The sequence below is a fragment of the Onychostruthus taczanowskii genome, unplaced genomic scaffold (assembly GCF_017590055.1).
Source record: "Onychostruthus taczanowskii isolate IOZ18803 unplaced genomic scaffold, ASM1759005v1 scaffold17, whole genome shotgun sequence".
In the NCBI taxonomy this organism is placed as follows: Eukaryota; Metazoa; Chordata; class Aves; order Passeriformes; family Passeridae; genus Onychostruthus; species Onychostruthus taczanowskii.
Window position 1 is genome coordinate 12,384,436 of NW_024498906.1, and position 18,410 is coordinate 12,402,845.

The 18,410-nt window shown below is 40.6% G+C and overlaps 1 protein-coding gene across 2 annotated transcripts in view; it reads left to right on the forward strand.

The window, feature by feature from the left end:
• DYRK1A (dual specificity tyrosine phosphorylation regulated kinase 1A) overlaps window positions 1-18,403 on the forward strand; it is a 72,430-nt gene extending 54,027 nt beyond the window's left edge. For both annotated transcript variants that reach the window (XM_041399820.1, XM_041399819.1), the window contains 9 exons: window positions 7,183-7,275; window positions 8,199-8,387; window positions 9,020-9,167; window positions 10,517-10,803; window positions 11,914-12,060; window positions 12,362-12,502; window positions 12,717-13,023; window positions 13,492-13,616; window positions 14,667-18,403. In XM_041399820.1, the coding sequence (XP_041255754.1) occupies window positions 7,183-7,275; window positions 8,199-8,387; window positions 9,020-9,167; window positions 10,517-10,803; window positions 11,914-12,060; window positions 12,362-12,502; window positions 12,717-13,023; window positions 13,492-13,616; window positions 14,667-15,290 (2,061 nt within the window). In that variant the 3' untranslated portion in view covers window positions 15,291-18,403. The remainder of the gene's footprint in view (window positions 1-7,182; window positions 7,276-8,198; window positions 8,388-9,019; window positions 9,168-10,516; window positions 10,804-11,913; window positions 12,061-12,361; window positions 12,503-12,716; window positions 13,024-13,491; window positions 13,617-14,666) is intronic.
• Window positions 18,404-18,410: the final 7 nt, after the last annotated feature.

Consider the following 18,410-nt stretch of genomic DNA (forward strand, 5'->3'; position numbering starts at 1 on the left):
GTAACTGTTTGGGTGCCCTAAAACCAACCTGCTTGGGTACCCTAAAATAATGTGCTGGTGCAGATATAAAAATAATAAATCTCTTAGGGTGCCCTAAAAGCCACTTCTTAGTGTGCACTAAACGTAATCTAATTGGGTGCCCTAAAAGTCAACTGTTAGGGTGCCCTAAATTACCCTGTTTGGGTGCCCTAAAAGTACACGGTTTGGGTGTCCTAAAATAACCTCTTCAGGTGCCCTAAAAATAACTTCTTTGGGTGCCCTAAAACTAAACTGTTTGGGTGGCCTAAAGTGTCTTTGGGTACCCTAAAAGTAACTCCTTTGGGTGCCCTAAAACACCCCATTTGTGTGCCCTAAAAGTAAACTGTTAGGGTGTCCTAAAATAACCTCTTTGGGTGCCCTAAAAATAACTTCTTTGGGTGCCCTAAAGTACCCCGTTTGGGTGCCCTAAAAGTAAGCTGTTTGGGTGCCCTAAAGCTTCTTTGTGTGCCCTAAAAGTAACTAATTTAGGTACCCTAAAAGTAACTTATTTGGGTGCCCTAAAACACCCCATTTGTGTGCCCTAAAAGTAAACTGTTAGGGTGTCCTAAAATAACCTCTTTGGGTGCCCTAAAAGTAAACTATTTGGGTGCCCTTAAACTTTTTTCAGTGCCTTAAAAGGAACTCATTTAGGTTCCCTAAAAGTAACTTCTTTGGGTACCCTAAAACACCCTATTTGGATGCTCCATAAGTAACTTCTTTGTGTGCCCTAAAATAACCTCTTCGGGCACCCTAAAAATAACCTCTTTGGGTGCCCTAAAACAGCCTATTTGGGTGCCCTAAAAGTAAACTGTTTGAGTGCCCTGAAATTTATTTGGGTACCCTAAAAATAACTAATTTAGGTATCCTAAAATGACTTCTTTGGGTGCCCTAAAACACCCCATTCGGGCGCCCTAAAAATAAACTGTTAGGGTGCCCTAAAACTTCTTTGGGTACCCTAAAAATAACTCATTTAGGTACCCTAAAAGTCACTTATTTGGTGCCCTAATACACCCCATTTGGATCCCCTATAAGTAACTTCTTTGGGTGCCCTAAAATAACCCCTTTGGGTGCCCTAAAAGTAATCTGAGTGCCTTAAACTTCTTTGGGTACCCTAAAAATAGCTCATTTAGGTACCCTAAAAGTAACTTCTTTGGGTGCCCTAAAATAACCCCTTTGGGTGCCCTAAAAGTAATCTGAGTGCCTTAAACTTCTTTGGGTACCCTAAAAATAGCTCATTTAGGTACCCTAAAAGTAACTTCTTTGGGTGCCCTAAAATACCCTTTTTTGGGTGCCATAAAAGTAAACTGTTAGGGCGCCCTAAAACTTCTTTGGGTGCCCTAAACATCCCATTTGGGTGCCCCAAAAGTGCCGTGTTTGGTGTGAGCAGGCAGCAGCTGGCTGGCAGGAGCTGGAGCCCCTTTGCTGCTGTTGTTCCCCGGTGGCTGGAGGGTCCGGAAAATCGGGATTTGGGCTCTGGAAAGGGGGATTTGGGCTTGGGAAATGAGGATTTGGGCTCTGGAAATGGGGATTTGGGCTCGGGCAGTCGGGGTTTGGGCTCTGGAAATCAGGGTTTAGGCTCGGGAAATGGGGATTTGGGCTCTGGAAATGGGGGTTTGGGCTCGGGAAATGGGGGTTTGGGCTCTGGAAATCGGGATTTGAGCTCTGGAAATCGGGATTGAGGATCTGGAAATTGGGATTTGGGCTCTGGAAATGGGGATTTGGGGTCTGGAAATCGGGGTTTGGGCTCGGGAAATGGGGATTTGGGCTCGGGCAGTCGGGGTTTGGGCTCTGGAAATCAGGGTTTGGGCTCGGGAAATGGGGGTTTGGGCTCTGGAAATCGGGATTTGAGCTCTGGAAATCGGGATTGAGGATCTGGAAATTGGGATTTGGGCTCTGGAAATGGGGGTTTGGGCTCAGGGAATGGGGATTTGGGCTCTGGAAATGGGGATTTGGGGTCTGGAAATCGGGGTTTGGGCTCGGGAAATGGGGATTTGGGCTCGGGAAATCGGGGTTTGGGCTCGGGAAATGGGGATTTGGTCTTGGAAATGGGGATTTTCCCAGCTCGGCTGCCGGGATTCCAGCGGAGCGTTGCCCGAGCTGCCGCCCCCCTCTGCTGGCCGCAGCGCCGCGGTGCTGCCCGGAAAGCTCCTCTCCCAAAATCCCATCCCTGAGCTTCCCTGATTACCTGAGGATGCTCTCACAGGTTATTTTTGTGTCTTTGCAGCAGACTGACTCCGTTTTTTTTTGTTTTTTTTTTTTTTTGTTTTAATGGAGTGTCTGGTTCAGGTTCCTGGAATGATTTTAATTCAAAAGCAGAGAAAGGGAATGTGAATTTATTTATTTATTATTATTGTGGCTTTATTCCTGCTTGGGTTTGGGGTTGTAGTGGCTTGCAGGCCATATTCTGGTTTTTGGGGAATCATTCACAGTTGCAGATTAAAGGTTAGGGAACAATAATGACAATTCATATTCAAATTCTCTACAATCTATGTATTTAGATTACATTAGGTTATCAGGTTATTTTTGTGTCTTTGCTGCAGACTGACTCTTTTTTTTATGGAGTGTCTGGTTCAGGTTCCTGGAATGATTTTAATTCATCAGCAGAGAAAGGGAAGCCGGGTCTTGCATGTGAATTTATTGGTTTTATTCCTGCTCTGTCCTGCTTGCATTTGGGGTTGTAGTGGCTTGCAGGCCATATTCTGGTTTTTGGGGAATCATTCACAGTTGCAGATTAAAGGTTAGGGAATAATAATGACAATTTATATTCAGATTATATAAATTAGCTGTGTTTATATTAAATGTAAATAATGTAAATAATTACATGTAAGTTGCTCTTAAAAGATTGTTTACATAATTTTCTCTTGCACTTACTGCTTTCTGGCTGTGGTCCCCAAACCCATCACTGACAAGGATCAAAGAATTCTAGGAAGATACTCCAAGACCAGCCAGATTTTTTTATTTTTCTCTTATTTATGAGGCTTTAAATTACAGTTAAAAACTTCCAGCTCTGTCTTTTTACATTTTTTTCCTTCAGGAGTTATTTTTTAGGGCTTTTATTTCCCAAATAGTGCTGGCAGGAGGGGTCCTGCTCTTGGCTGTGGCTGCTGGGTGTTTCAGTTTCAGGGCAGTGTGGGAACACATGGTCCAGGGTGAACAGAAAAGTTGGGATTTCTGTGATCTTTCTCCTGCAATGGTAATAAATTCATATTTCACTGTCCAGTTTTAACTGGTTCCATCTTGTGAGTTCAACACAGCCTGATGGGAATGAAAGATAAGAGCTTAAAAGTTGTCACAACTTCAAAGTTTCTTTTTTTGCTGCTCTCTTTATATTTATCATGGATGTTCAGTTGCTTGAAACTCTTTTCATTTAATTACAAAATTATTAGAAAATTGGTTTACCTGATAAAGGAGCTGAGGTGAGATTTTGGTAACAAATTCCAGCAGTTCATTTTTCGTGAAATACCTGAAATGGGAAGGTCAGGCTGATTGTTAAACACCTTTCTAGTTCTGTTTATCTAACATAATTTGAATATATATATATACAAATAAAATTATTATTATTATATATAAATAATTACCTGCACAATTTGAGGTTTTCTGACCACATCTTAGCCAGAGATTTTATTGACCACATCAAGATCATTGCCAAGTTCATGTTGTTCAAGCTCCAGTTTAAAATATTTAATTTGGGTATTCTCACTACCCATTCAACATTATTGTTAATGATCGTTTAACTTCAGCAGTCTCTGTCATCAGTGTGGCCATGCAGGCCAATTAAACAATTACATTTGGAATTCTTGCTAAAAGTTGCCCTGACACAATGAAAACTTCATTATTTATTGTGTTTGTGAAGTGGAACATGTGCTATACACAAGCTGAATTTATCTTTTTTTTTTTTTTCTTCTTTTAATAAATGTGGATGGTGATGGATCTTTCTTTTTGTAAAAAAAAAAAAAATCTGAATTAAAGCATCCCATAAACAGCTCAGGATTCTCCATAATCAAAATAAAAATATTTTTAAAAAGGAACAATGCCATTTGTTTGGACAAAAAAGAAAATGCCCATAAAGAGAGAAATTTGTTGTGTGTTCCATCCCCAAAGGCTGGGAGTTCAAACAGCACACCTGAGTTAAAAGTCACAGTTCTCATAAAATGTGCTTTGTCACCAGCGTGTTGAGGACACAGAAATGGGGCCTTTTTTGTGGGTATTTCCTTATTATTTAATTACAAATTGTAATTAAAGTAATTTCTCGTCTCTCAGACCTGAGATGCAGCATCTCATTGATTTGTGTTCTGGTTTTAGGGAGATCTGAGCTTGCAGTGTTGCTGTCTGGCCAGCAGATAGAGACTGAAGCTTGTGAAATGGGAGCTTTTCCCCTTTCCCCTTTCCCCTTTTCCTTCCCCTTCTCCTCCCCTTTGCCCCTTCTTTTCTTTTCCCCTTTCTTTGGTGGTTGAGCATTCCCTGAATTCAAGTCAGGAATCAGAGTAACCCCAACAATAAATGATTGGACAGTGTTGTTGTATAAAACACAAAATTACTTCCTTCCATGCTCTTCCATCATCAGGAAGAAAGAATCCCTCTTGGAAAAAGAAGGGAATATTACAAATTTCGTGGTGTAAAAGTGTGAGGAAAAAAATTCAACCCAAAACTTTATGAACCCAGGGGAGCAAAATAGAACTTCTGGAAAAGTTCATACAAGTTCAGGAGTGTGCTCTGAAATGTGTGACTGTCAAAATGCACAATTGTTAAAAAAGGGACTGGCTGCAGTAGCCTGCAGAATTTAAATTATTTATAATTTTTGGATGGTGATGATACAGATAATTTTTTTTTCACCAGGCTGTTTATTTCACAGTGGAAATTAGATCTTTATTTTTGAATTGAGCAAGCAAATTTGACTTATAAATTAGAAAATAAACATCAAGACTTGTCATACAAACTCCCTTTCCAAATTAGAGCAATTTTTTGTGGGATTAGTTGGTCTGAACTATGGAATTCTTCCACATTGAGACTTTTCCCTCAAAAATCAAGTCCCTGTGCTGGTTTTGCAGCCCAGGACAGGGTCTGGGCCCTGCCAGTATTCCTGATATTCCTCTGCCACATCCTGGTTTCTTTCACCAGCAAACCCCACCAGTGTTCCCATATTCCAACACCTTCTTTCAGTCAGAATTAAGGAATTTGAGGGAAATACTTGGATTTGAAGATGCTTTAACAGTGACAGCTGGATCAGGACTTGGTGCTGCTCAGTGCTGTGGGAGAGAACCTAAAGATCCCCTTTAGGTGGGGTTTATTTCATGGGCCACATTTGTTTGCCAGATGAAAGGAAGAAACAAAAATGTTTTGTAAATGTCTGATGGTTTGTTTAGGAAACTTTCAGACAGTTTCCTGATGTTTACAAAGTGCTTGTACTTGTAATAAAATAAAATTAATGGTTTTTCCCCCTGCCCACACAGGAGGAGAATGGGAGTTTGGCTTTCTAGGGTGGTCTCTCAGGTACCTCAGTGCATGTCCAGTTTCAGAAGCACAAACTATAATTTCTTTCTGTGAGACCTTTTTTGGGTCACTTTGATGTGATTCTTTTTATTTTGTCATTGAGGGGATAAAAAGAAAGAGTTATTTGTATAGCAACCATTATAAGTATTAAGTTATCCTATAAAAATAGAAGGGCAGGTAGACTTGGTACTGGCAAACTCTCTTCAGTCACAGAAGAAGACTTCTACTTTTTCAAATTCATATCACTGATATGAATTCCAGGATCATTTATATTGGGAAAGGTCTCCAAGATGAATCCCAGCTGTGCCCTGTTCCCACCTTGTCCCCAGCCCAGAGCTCTGAATGCCACCTCCAGCCCTTCCGTGGACACCACCATTTAATAACTCATTTATTAGTTCAATAATACTGATGGAAAACATGCACAGAACAAGCTTTTCTCCAGTGGAATTGCTTAAACTCACCCGGAGTTTAATGCAGGTGCTGTTCTGCACCTGGAGGGGAACAACCCCAGGCAGCAGCACAGGCTGGGGGTGACCTGCTGGGGAAGGACCTGGGGACACCGAGCTGTCCCTGGGCCAGCAGAGTGTCCTGGGCACATCGGGATGGGCATTGCCAGCAGGTCAGGGGTGATCCTGCCCCTGTGCCCAGCCCTGGGGACACCTCTGGGTGCTGTGTCCAGCTCTGGCTCCTCAGCACAGCAGGGCCAGGAGCTCCTGGAGCTGAGCAAGGGCCTGGAGCAGCTCCGTGCCCAGGAAAGGCTGAGGGAGCTGGGGCTGCTCAGCCTGGAGAGGAGCCCCAGTGAGAGGGGAACCAGCCCTGGCTGGCCCTGGCTGTCCCTGTGTCTGTCCCTGTGTCTGTCCCTGTCTGTCCCTGTCTGTCCCTGTGTGCAGAGGTCAGAGCAGGCCCAGGCTCTGCTCCAGGCCCAGCAATGGCCCCAGAGCCACGGGCAGGGCCTGAGCCCAGCAATTCCCCTCACAGGAGGCACAACTTCTGCCCTGGGCAGTGCCCAGCCCTGAGCAGAGCCCAGAGGGGCTCTGGGGGCTCCTCCCTGGGGACATTCCAGAGCCACCTGTGCTCTGGGATGGAGAGAGGAGCAGGCTGAGGGCTCAGCCACTTTCCAGAGTCCCCATCAGACTCCAGCTGGTGGGGAACAGAATTCCCAGAGCTTGTCCAGAAGTGCTGGGCACAGCCTTTGGAGCTGGTTTGTCTCTTGGTAGACCTGGATTTTGTTTATATTTTATTCCAGTATTTATTTGGAATTTAATGCAGTTGAATGTGGTGAGCTGGCGCAGTTCTCCAGAAGTTCCTGTGAACTTAAATATGTGTACCTTAAATATGGTGGCAGTTCATGTGTCAGTCCTGAGGGGGAGGAGTGATGGAGGAGAGTCTTTGTTGTCAGAGGAGATTTTCATTAAACCTATTGGGTGTAGTGGAAGGAGAAGTAGGAATTTTGGAATTTACTCCTTTTTGAAAAATTGATATATTTATAATTATTAATATATCAAAAAGTCACTAAACTGGGTGTGGGGGTTTTTTTATTGTCAGTTAAAAAAAAAAAACTAAACCTGTTGCATTTAAATAGCTCACTTCCATGAGGAATTTCACAATTTGATGTAGTAACTATACCATTAAATTCCTGTTTTTAATCTAATTTCTGTCATATTCCCATTCCAGAGGCGGATGCCCCAGACTTTTCGTGATCCAGCCACTGCTCCACTGAGGAAACTCTCCGTAGATTTGATCAAAACATACAAGCATATTAATGAGGTAATGGCTGCAGCTGTCTTCAGTGTGCACTGATGTTTGTTACAATACATAATTTAAATGGATTTTCTATGAATAATCCCATCAAGAGATCCAAAAATTCCAAGTTTTCTCTCAGTTGTTCACGTCCTGTTTGAGGTCATGGCTGTCGTGGTCCTGTTTCTGTCCAGCACACAGGAAATCTTTTATCCTGGGATTTATTTTCTGTTGTTTTATAAACAGATGTTGAGCTTGCAGGACAAGGAGACACAAGTGGCACAAGCACACTTTGAGCTCAATAAAACTTCATTAATGTTTCTAAGAGCTTATAAGGAAAATGCTGAAGTGTTTTCCCTTAATTATTGAATGAAATATTACAGACAAATGGAAAATACGAAGTTGTTCAGGTTAATACATTTGACAATAAAAGGAATGTGAAGGATTTTTATGGTGATTAATGGCTTCCTTGGAATTTTTTCCCAGTCTTGGGAGAAGATCAAGTGGTAATTCTTGTTTCCAGGCTAGTTAGCATTTTGAATCTTACTGTGTGCACATTGTGCTGGGGTGTTTCTGTTCCTTTGGCACCTGTGAACTCCAGAGATCAGTGTTACTATGTTTATCAGTGTTATTATTTATTAGTGTTAGTACATTTATCAGAGTTATTACTGTTACTTATTAGTGTTTGTACATTTATCAGTTATTACTGTTATTTATTAGTGTCAGTACATTTCTTTAGCTCTGCTTTCCCAATTCTTCAATTATTCAAGACTTTCCTTTGGAATAATGACCTGACTTCAAACACAGCAATAAGAGGAGAGGATTGCTTGGTTTTCCACTTGCAGAAGTTGCACTTTCAAACCACAAGATACTGAATAAAAGTTGATTTTCCTCTTTCTTGAGCTGCAGTTCTAAGCAGGGCTCTTAAGGAAACTCCTTTTCCTCTCCAGGTTTACTATGCAAAAAAAAAACGGCGGCATCAGCAGGGCCAGGGAGATGATTCCAGTCACAAAAAGGAGAGGAAAGTTTACAATGATGGTTATGATGATGACAACTACGACTACATTGTGAAAAATGGGGAGAAGTGGATGGACCGCTATGAAATCGACTCTTTAATAGGCAAAGGATCCTTTGGACAGGTAATGGCTCCTTAGGTGTTTATATCATTGCTGTGGATCACAGCTGTGTTTAATTTGAAGTGCTGTTGCTGCTTTATTTTGAAATTAAAACTCAGTTTTCTCACTCCTGTTATCCGGAGCGCCTTTTCAGATACTCATATTTTGTGCTATTTCATGTTACTGCAGAAAACATTTAATTATATTTCAGTGTGTGTTGCATTTTACAACGAGAAATCCTCCACCTTTTGCCATCTGTTGACATTTTTAACTTGAGTTTGGTTTTAGTTTGAGTTAGGTTTTTAGTTTGGATTGGGTTTTTAACTTAAAACAATACCTCCTATAAATGTCATTAGCAGCATTTGTTTTGACTGGTTGCAGCTTCAGCCAAGGCTGGAAGAAGGATGGAACTTTTATTTTGTTGGTTTTAGTTTTTCTCAGATTTACCAGTCCTTTTACAGTGTTGGTTTAGATAATTTTATTTGCATATGAAGTGGCATCTCTGCAATAAACATCACCAAATGAGTTGTAGCTTTATTGTATCATCAGAAAAAATAGAATTAGAAAGGAGAATTCTGAATTCAAAAAGGTGAACAAGGGAGTTTGGGTGGGTTTTGAAAGTTGGATTTTCCTGATGAATTTGGCTTCTCTTGCAGGTTGTGAAGGCTTATGACCGAGTGGAGCAGGAGTGGGTGGCCATCAAAATCATCAAAAACAAGAAGGCTTTCCTAAACCAGGCCCAGATTGAAGTGAGACTGCTCGAGCTGATGAACAAACATGACACTGAGATGAAGTACTACATAGGTATGGAATTAATTACTCCTCATTTTTATTGTATTGTGAACAGTTTGGATTTTGCTGTAGAGCTTAGGCTGCTTTCAGCTGATAGCCAAATCCATTTTGGAATGTTTGTGATGATGTTTGGTGGTTCCTGCCAAGCTGGTGGGTCCAGCGAGCTCAGGAAGTGTGGGGAGGAGATGGAATCAAGTGTAGGAAGCCCAGCAGGACATGGAATGGTGGGAGGAGAATTCCAGAGGTGAGAGAACAGGAATTTGGAGAAGAATGTGTGGCAGGAAATGGCATCAGGTGGGAGCAAAATGTTCCATCTCAAGTGAGTTGTAAAGGATACAGAAGGAACTGCTGTGGGAGAATGGAGAAAACAAATCCATGGACTCCAGGCTGACCAAAAATCCACGTTAATTAAAAGTCTGAATTCTCATGGTGCTCATATTCAGTATTTTATTACGTCAGGAAGAGGAGCATGTTGCTTTTTCTTGGAAATGTTTTTCCTCTTTCAGTTTTCTTGTGTCAGCCTGAAGGTTTGACATTGGCAAACCCTGCTGACCTCTGAACAGGGAGGAATGTGATGAATATTTCACTTATTTAATGAAAAGGGCTTGGATTGGTTCCTTTCATAAACTGAGATTGTGCCTGAAGGAAATGAATACAATTCCTTGGGGATATTGATCAGTTTTATTAATTGAAGTGATCAGCTTATAAATTGCAGTGATGTCATTGTGTATTTTAAATTATTCTCACAATTAAATATTTTCTTATGTATATGTAAGGGAGTGATAACTTATTTTGATAATATATTCCTTCACAGGTTTTTGGTTAATTCAGCTTTACTGAGGTGTACCTGAGGATGTGAAAATCTCCTCTTGACCTCCAAACATGGCAGAAATATTTTGTAAATAACACAGAACCAGGAAAAAAACGGATGTTCTTATTTTACTCAGCACTCAGCTTCCTACACATTGATTAAAGCATTTAAAAGATTTCACAAGTTTTTGTACCCAAGGATGTGTAAATGCTCCTCTGTACCCCAGGCATGGCAGAAATCTTTTGTAAATAACACAGAACCAGGAAAAAACCCAATGCTCTTATTTTACTCAATGCTCAGCTTCCTACACATTGATTAAAGCATTTAAAAGATTTCACAAGATTTTCCAGTTTTATTGAGGTGCACCTGAGCATGTGAAAATGTCCTCTTGTCCTCCAAGCATGGCAGAAATAATTTGTAAACACCACAGAACCAGGGAAGAAAAACAACGCTCTGTTATTTTATTGATGATCCTCCTTCCTACATGCAGTGTTATAACTAACCCATCATTCTCAGAGTGTATTAATGACATTTTCCCCTTTTTCCCCAGTGCATTTGAAGCGCCACTTCATGTTCAGGAACCACCTGTGCTTGGTGTTTGAGATGCTGTCCTACAACCTGTACGACCTGCTGAGGAACACCAACTTCCGCGGCGTGTCCCTCAACCTGACGCGCAAGTTCGCGCAGCAGATGTGCACGGCCCTGCTCTTCCTGGCCACCCCCGAGCTCAGCATCATTCACTGTGACCTAAAACCAGAGAACATCCTGCTCTGCAACCCCAAAAGGAGCGCCATCAAGATCGTGGATTTTGGCAGTTCGTGTCAGCTTGGGCAGAGGGTGAGTTTGGGGGGAAAAACGGAGACAATTCCGTTTGCGCTGATGAAAGATGTAGGATTTTTAATTTATAATACTCATCTAGCTCATTGAAACTTATTCATGATGGGTTTTTAACAATAACTCAGTTTTAAATAGAGATCCACAGTCCACAAGAGCTCAGAATCCCAAAATTGTCAAGGGTGGAAAAGATCTTTAAGATCAAGTGTAAGCATGAAGCAGCAGCACCACATTCACCTCTAAACCAAGTCCAAAAGTGTCACATCCACGCCTTATTTTGAACAATTTGACAATCCTCCACTTCCTTTAGTGCCCCAGTAGATAACAGTCCACCATATGATAAATTTTCCATGGTTTTTATTTCTCCCTGGCTGTGTTTTTGTGCTGTCAGTGGAGAATGCACCAGCACTTGGTTGTAGAAATCTGCAATGCTAATAAATAAAAAATTAAGTGAAAATAAATAAAATGCTCTTTTTATTCCATCTATATTCCTCTTTCCATGAGCATTCCTTTAGCATGTCCCCTGTTTATGATTAGTGACACTGCAGACTGGATCTGTAGGAAAAGAATTTAGGAATTCATGGACTAACTTCACCAAAAGTGCCCCAGTTGTCTCTTGAGGAGCTGGCACTGGTCACTAGCACCCCATTGCTTTTTCCCAGGATAAATTTAGGAATAGTGGATCAGAATATGGAATATTGTACTTAAAGCAGCAATGAGACAGAGATTTAGATTAATAAAATAACTTTTTGCTATTAACTAAAAGGAAGGACTGCAGGAAGACACCAGGAGGTGAAATGACATCGGAATTATTTATCCAAATCCATTATTTATCAATAAGAAGATAATTTTGAAATGTTAAAAATCACAATTACAAAAACATGACATGACTTAAGCCGAACTTCTGCTTTTTTTGTGAGCACAGTATTTTCCTAAAAATTAATAATTAGATACTTTTATTAATGTAATATATACACAGATTTTATTATCCCTGATACCTCATCTTTCCCTGCACCAAAATGGGATTTCGTGGCAGTTGTGTTTTGTCACTTGGAATTTTCATTCCCCTGGGATGCTGTGTGTGATTGTGACTTGGAGATGCTTTTCTTGCAGATATACCAATATATCCAGAGTCGTTTTTATCGATCACCAGAGGTGCTACTGGGAATGCCTTATGACCTTGCAATTGACATGTGGTCCCTTGGGTGTATTTTAGTCGAGATGCACACTGGAGAGCCTCTCTTTAGTGGGGCAAATGAGGTAAGTTATCTACCAGGAATTGGGGTTTTTTATTGTTAATCCCCATAATGATTTTCATCTGTTTATTGGAATGCATAAATTAGGGAAGCCTGGTAATTCTGAAAGGATTAGACAGCAATAACAGGACTTTTGTCAGGACACAAAACTACCCATTCATAATTCTCTGTGTCTTCCTCTTACTCCTTAATTTGTTTTGTCCATATTCAATTTTTAACTTAGAACTTGTGTGAGTAGCTGACATTTGTGCCACAGCTGGGCTGGCTGTCACTTGTCCTTCACCAACCCATTTTATTTGGGACAGGTGGATCAGATGAATAAAATAGTGGAAGTTTTGGGGATACCACCAACCCACATCCTCGACCAAGCACCCAAAGCAAGAAAGTTCTTTGAGAAGTTGCCAGATAGCACTTGGAACTTGAAGAAGACCAAAGATGGAAAAAGGGTAGGTAAAACAATTAGGATAATAATAAGTATATATAAAAATACATAAAATGGTGAGTCGTTACTTTGTTTTTCATCATCTTATTGAAAATGCAGCTTTGTTGTTCATTTTGTTCTGTCTTGTCAATTAAATAACATTTCCTGATTTGATTTGACTTTTGATGTAGAATCTGTGCTGCACACACTGATTCCCAACCATTCCTCCTTCCCCACAGGAATACAAACCACCGGGAACTCGCAAACTCCACAATATCCTGGGAGTTGAGACAGGAGGGCCGGGTGGGCGCCGTGCTGGGGAGTCAGGTCATACTGTAGCTGACTACTTGAAGTTCAAAGACCTCATCTTAAGGATGCTTGACTATGACCCCAAGACACGAATCCAGCCCTACTACGCCCTGCAGCACAGTTTCTTCAAGAAAACGGCGGACGAAGGTACCAACACGAGTAACAGCGTGTCCACGAGTCCTGCCATGGAGCAGTCACAGTCTTCAGGAACCACCTCTAGTACATCTTCAAGCTCAGGTGGGTTTTGGTCATGAACAGGTGATAAAATTGTGCTTCCTTATATTGGGCATGGAACAGGCTCACCAGGGAATGGGCACGGCCCCGAGGCTGCCAGAGCTGCAGGAGCCTTCGGACCGCGCTGCCAGGGATACCCAGGGTGGGATTGTTGGAGTGTCTGTGCACTTGGACTGGATGATCCTTGTGGGTACCTTCCAACTTAGAATATTCCATGAGTCTGTGAAATGTTATTTTTTTTTCCATACTGTCAAAAAATATCGGGCATGATCACTAAACAATTATTTTAATCAGCTGGAACAGGTAAACAGAAAACCCCCAAAAATCCAACTACATGAGCAAAAATGTGAGTGATTAACATTGATTTTACACTTTTTCCTTGAAGCACTTTATAAACCTTTTATGCTGCCATTGTCTGATAGCTGTAAATTCTGTGTCCCTTTAGTCACTGAGCATGTTGGGGTTTTCCAGGTGGATCTTCTGGCACGAGCAACAGCGGAAGGGCGCGGTCGGACCCCACGCACCAGCATCGACACAGCGGTGGGCACTTCACTGCTGCTGTGCAAGCTATGGACTGTGAAACACACAGCCCACAGGTAATGCAGAACATCTGAGTGCAGGACACATAAAACCATAGATGCTCCCCCCATGTACACCATTAATTGCTGTGTAGACAGACCTTGCTTTTTTAGTAGCCTTTAATCAGCTGTGTTGTTCCAGTGGTTCCTCTAATGCTGTTGGCACGTTTCAAGGTATGAGCTACAACATTTTAATTTCATTTGCTTTGCTTATTGTCTCCAGACTCCTGAGACAGAGGTCAGGGCTTTATTTTTCTAAGTGTTGTACAAATGGTGTTATTATTATTACTGTAATGTAAAGCTACTCCTATAATTTTGACAGCAAAGTCACTTATCAGACTTCCTTTAAGTGTTTGAAAATAATTCAGGATAATTCATTTTTCTTCAGATACATGTAGAAAAGTATTGGAAATTACTCTTAAGTACAGGCCTGCATTTCTAGAATAATTGTGCAGCTTCAAGATTTGGTTAGCATTTAAAAAAATTGGCATAAATACGAATAACTTAATCTCTCATGTGTTGTTCAAGATAGAAAAGTATTGGAAATTATTCTTAAGGGTGAAATTCTAGAATAAATGTGCAACTGCAAGGTTTGGTTAACATTTTAAAAAATTTGCATAAATACAAATAACTTAATCACTCATGTGTTGTTCAAGATAGAAAAGTATTGGAAATTATTCTTAAGGGTGAAATTCTAGAATAAATGTGCAACTGCAAGGTTTGGTTAACATTTAAAAAAACTGGCATAAATACGAATAACTTAATCTCTCATGTGTTGTTCAAGATAGAAAAGTATTGGAAATTATTCTTAAGGGTATGTCTGAAATTCTAGAATAAATGTGCAACTGTAAGGCTTGGTTAGCATTTAAAAAAATTGGCATAAATACGAATAACTTAATCTCTCGTGTGTTGTTCAAGAACTGACTGGATGTGACACTCAGTCGACAAGGTAGTCAGAGGTTGGATGGTCTTGAGTGGTCTTGGATGGTTGGTCTTTTCCAGCCTTTGTGGTTCTGTGACTGGGTGAAAGGACAGCTTTGAGTCAGCGTTTTCATTGGGATTTTGCAGGTTCGGCAGCAGTTTCCCCCTCCCATCGGTTGGACAGCCACCGAAGCTCCCACCCAGGTCACCGTCGAGAACCACCCGGTTCAGGAAACCACCTTCCATGTAAACCCTCAGCAACAGAACGCATTACACCATCACCACGGCAACAGCTCCCACCACCACCACCATCACCACCACCACCACCACCACCATGGACAGCAAGCCTTGGGCAGCCGGACCAGGCCGAGAGTCTACAATTCTCCAACAAACAGCTCCTCCACCCAGGATTCTATGGAGGTGGGCCACAGTCACCACTCCATGACATCCCTGTCTTCCTCAACTACTTCTTCCTCTACATCTTCCTCCTCTACTGGTAACCAAGGCAATCAGGCCTATCAGAACCGCCCAGTGGCTGCTAATACCTTGGACTTTGGACAGAACGGAGCTATGGACATGAATTTAACAGTCTACTCTAATCCGCGCCAAGAAACTGGCATAGCTGGACATCCCACGTACCAGTTCTCTGCTAATACAGGTCCTGCTCATTACATGACTGAAGGACACCTTGCCATGAGGCAAGGCATTGATAGAGAAGAGTCTCCCATGACAGGAGTTTGTGTTCAGCAAAGTCCTGTGGCTAGCTCGTGACTAAACTGAAACTAAGTTTGTTTCTTGTGTGTTTTTATAGAAGTGGTGTTTTTCCAAAAAACAAAGTGCAAAGCTGCTTGAATCAGAAGGAGATAAACTCACTGAACCGCTACAGGAGGGCAAAGTTGACTATTTTTTTAAACTTGAAAAGATTGCAAAGGGACAATGAAGTTTTTTTTTTTTGGTTGGTTTTTTGCTGGGGGGAGGTTTTTTGGTTGGTTTTTTTTTTTAAGAGCCATGTCTGGACCCACCTTAACGGATAGCTTAGTGGTGTTCACCTTTTGCTTCCCCCATTTTAACTTGCCACAACCTAGTCATAGCTTGGTTTTTTTGGGGAGGGGTTTTGATTTTTTTAATTTTAATTTTAAATTTTTTTTGCTCTCATTCGACAGGGGTTATTGTTCAAATGTTAGTCATAGTTGCAAACTAGTTTCTTTTTAAAGGCATTGCACATGATTTCTAAAAAAAGGCCCTTTGAAGTTTTTTGGGTGGGAGGGGGAGTGAGTAATATATATATTTTTTTTAGTTCCCCAAACAACCATGGGCACAGAAATGCAGTACTGTAAGAAAGAGGGACCTTCAGATTACACAAATATATTATTCTTCAGCTGTAAAAAGGGACGGTTGTGACGGAGTTTGTGAGGCACATTGAGCATGCGAAGTGGCGGTGAGCAGAACTCTCCTTTTCTGAATCTACTGAGGATCAAAGCAGCAATTGTGATGGGAATTCTGTGGGTGCCACCTTTTGGAGCCCACGGGCAGTTAGGATGGAAATCTGACTGGTTTCATAACTGAGGTGCACTGAGAAGCAATCAACGGGTCGGTCCTGGCCAGTCCTGGGGAGGTCTAAGTGGTGGTCTTTGGGATAACCTTTGGCCTTATGGATTTGGACTCTTAAGTTAGAAGAGCCTACCATTTCAGATGCAATCACTTTTGGACATGCTTTTGCAGACAGTCCTTAATGCTGAAAACACAGAGAATGGGTAATTCAAGAGGCCTTTCTTTTAAAATAGACTTTTGTGACCCACTTATTGTAAGGTATTGCAAGGTCACTTTGCGTGTGTCATAAAGTTGACTTCCTTATTGGTTGAAGGTCACAGGAGTAGTGGTTTGCGTTTGATGGAAATAGCTACAACTGTGTCCCTTCCTGCTTTTTACTTTTTTCTTTTGCTTTTTCTCGGCACGTGGTTTTCTCCACCATTACTTCTGCACAAAGACGTCTTCTGTTCATCCTGAACATTTTTAAAAAAAAAAAAATGCAGAATTTTATGTGACTGCTTTTTTGCCTCACAATTATGCTGTGAATTTTACAAAAATTTATTTTCTTTTTTGATAATTTATTGTACCAAAGCTGTTTTTATAGCACATAGATGTCTGTAACCAATAATGTAGCAGTTCTGCACTTTGACACAAGGTGTAACTAGACCATTTTTAAATGTCAGTTGAAAAATTATGGCTGTACTATTGCTTAAACAAAACTGGAACTGTTGTTGAATTCATAGCCAATACATTTACAGCAATCTGTGTACTGAAGATAATAGATTGACATCTACTTGGAGACTATAACATCTGTTACATTATCAATGTGTTCAGGCTTCTGAAGGTTAAAAGGGACACTAGATCCAGAAGCTATGAAACCAGCAGTTGATTCTTGTATTCCTTATTAACAAAATTGTAAACCTGAAGGCAAAGACCTTGATTGCATGAACAGGTCCAAAAAAATAATAGGCTGAGTAAAGCAAAACCCTCACGGGAGACCTGAGGTTAGCAGGCTGTATTTAACAGGTGCCTAATTTTTGGGTAACGCTGCCTTAATATAACACAGTCAGCTTGGCAGTTGCAAAATTTACGGGCCCATCCAAGAGATTTTTTTTTGTTTGGTTTTTTTTTTGGTTTTTTTTTTTTTTTTTTTTTTTTTTTTTTTTTTTTTTTTTTTTTTTTTGTTTGTTTTGGTTTTTTTTGGGGGGGAAAAGGCAAAAAAAAACTTTAAAAAAGCTGCGTGAGGAAAAAAACCTTGGTGAAGGAATGAAGGTGAGTTCCTTGATTGCCCATCCCAGATGAACAGTGTCACCCATCCTCTCTTACAGAAGCAGTGATCTACCTCTGCCAGTAAGCCCTTGGAAAAGTTAATTTTAGCAGCAAATGGTCAATTCCATGCGGCCAAGTTGTTTTTTCAGTCGAAAAGGTGGAATTTTTTAAACTCACAGTGGCAACACAGCAGCTGACTACTGTGTACATGGGAACGAATCCTTGGGATTAGCTTTTTTCTATAAATCATGGTTTTCTTAATCAAATATTTCTTTTTGTACTGACACATCAACCTTGTGGATGAAAGCAGATTTTTTTTCCTCCCCGTTTTTTTTTTTTTTTTTGGTTGGTTTTCTTTTGAAGCTCAGTTATTCAGAGAAGTTTATGGGATTTGGAAGGCTGTCACCTTAGAAAAGAATGCTGAGTTTAGCAATATCAAATAAAAGGAATCCAGTTCTTACTGCTGTCTAGGAATATAAGGGTAATATGGAATCTGGGTAACACCACGCGCCACCCCTTAGCAAGCGCCAAAAAAACCCCACCAAACCTAAAGCAGTTCAAAGAAATAACCTCTACATCAAGAAGAAAAAAAAAAAAAATCATAAAATCCAGTACTTCTGCATACTGTGTTATGTTACAGTCCAGTTTTGTGTGCTTTACTACACAGTTTGGTTACAGGACTTCTGTGCATTGTAAACATAAACAGCATGGAAAAGGTTAAATACCTGTGTTCAGATTGTAAGATCTAGTCCGGACTTGCTGTGTATATTGTAACGTTAAATGAAAAGACAAGCCCTTTGTATTATAGTCATGCAGTCTTATGTATGATAAACAGTTGAATAATTTGTCCTCAGACTCTTTACTGTGCTTTTTAAAAAGGAAAAAAAAAAAAAAAAGAAGGAAAAAAAAGAGTAATTTAAGAAAAAAAAACAAAGAAAAAATGTAAAAGTAGTAAGTCTTCCTATGCAATTAACCTACTCCAAGCCATGGTATGGTAGGTATAATTATACTATAATATGTAAATATCAGATACATTGAAACAGACTTAAAAATATGAAAGTAAAAGTTGGAGGCGTAACAGCTAATTTGGAG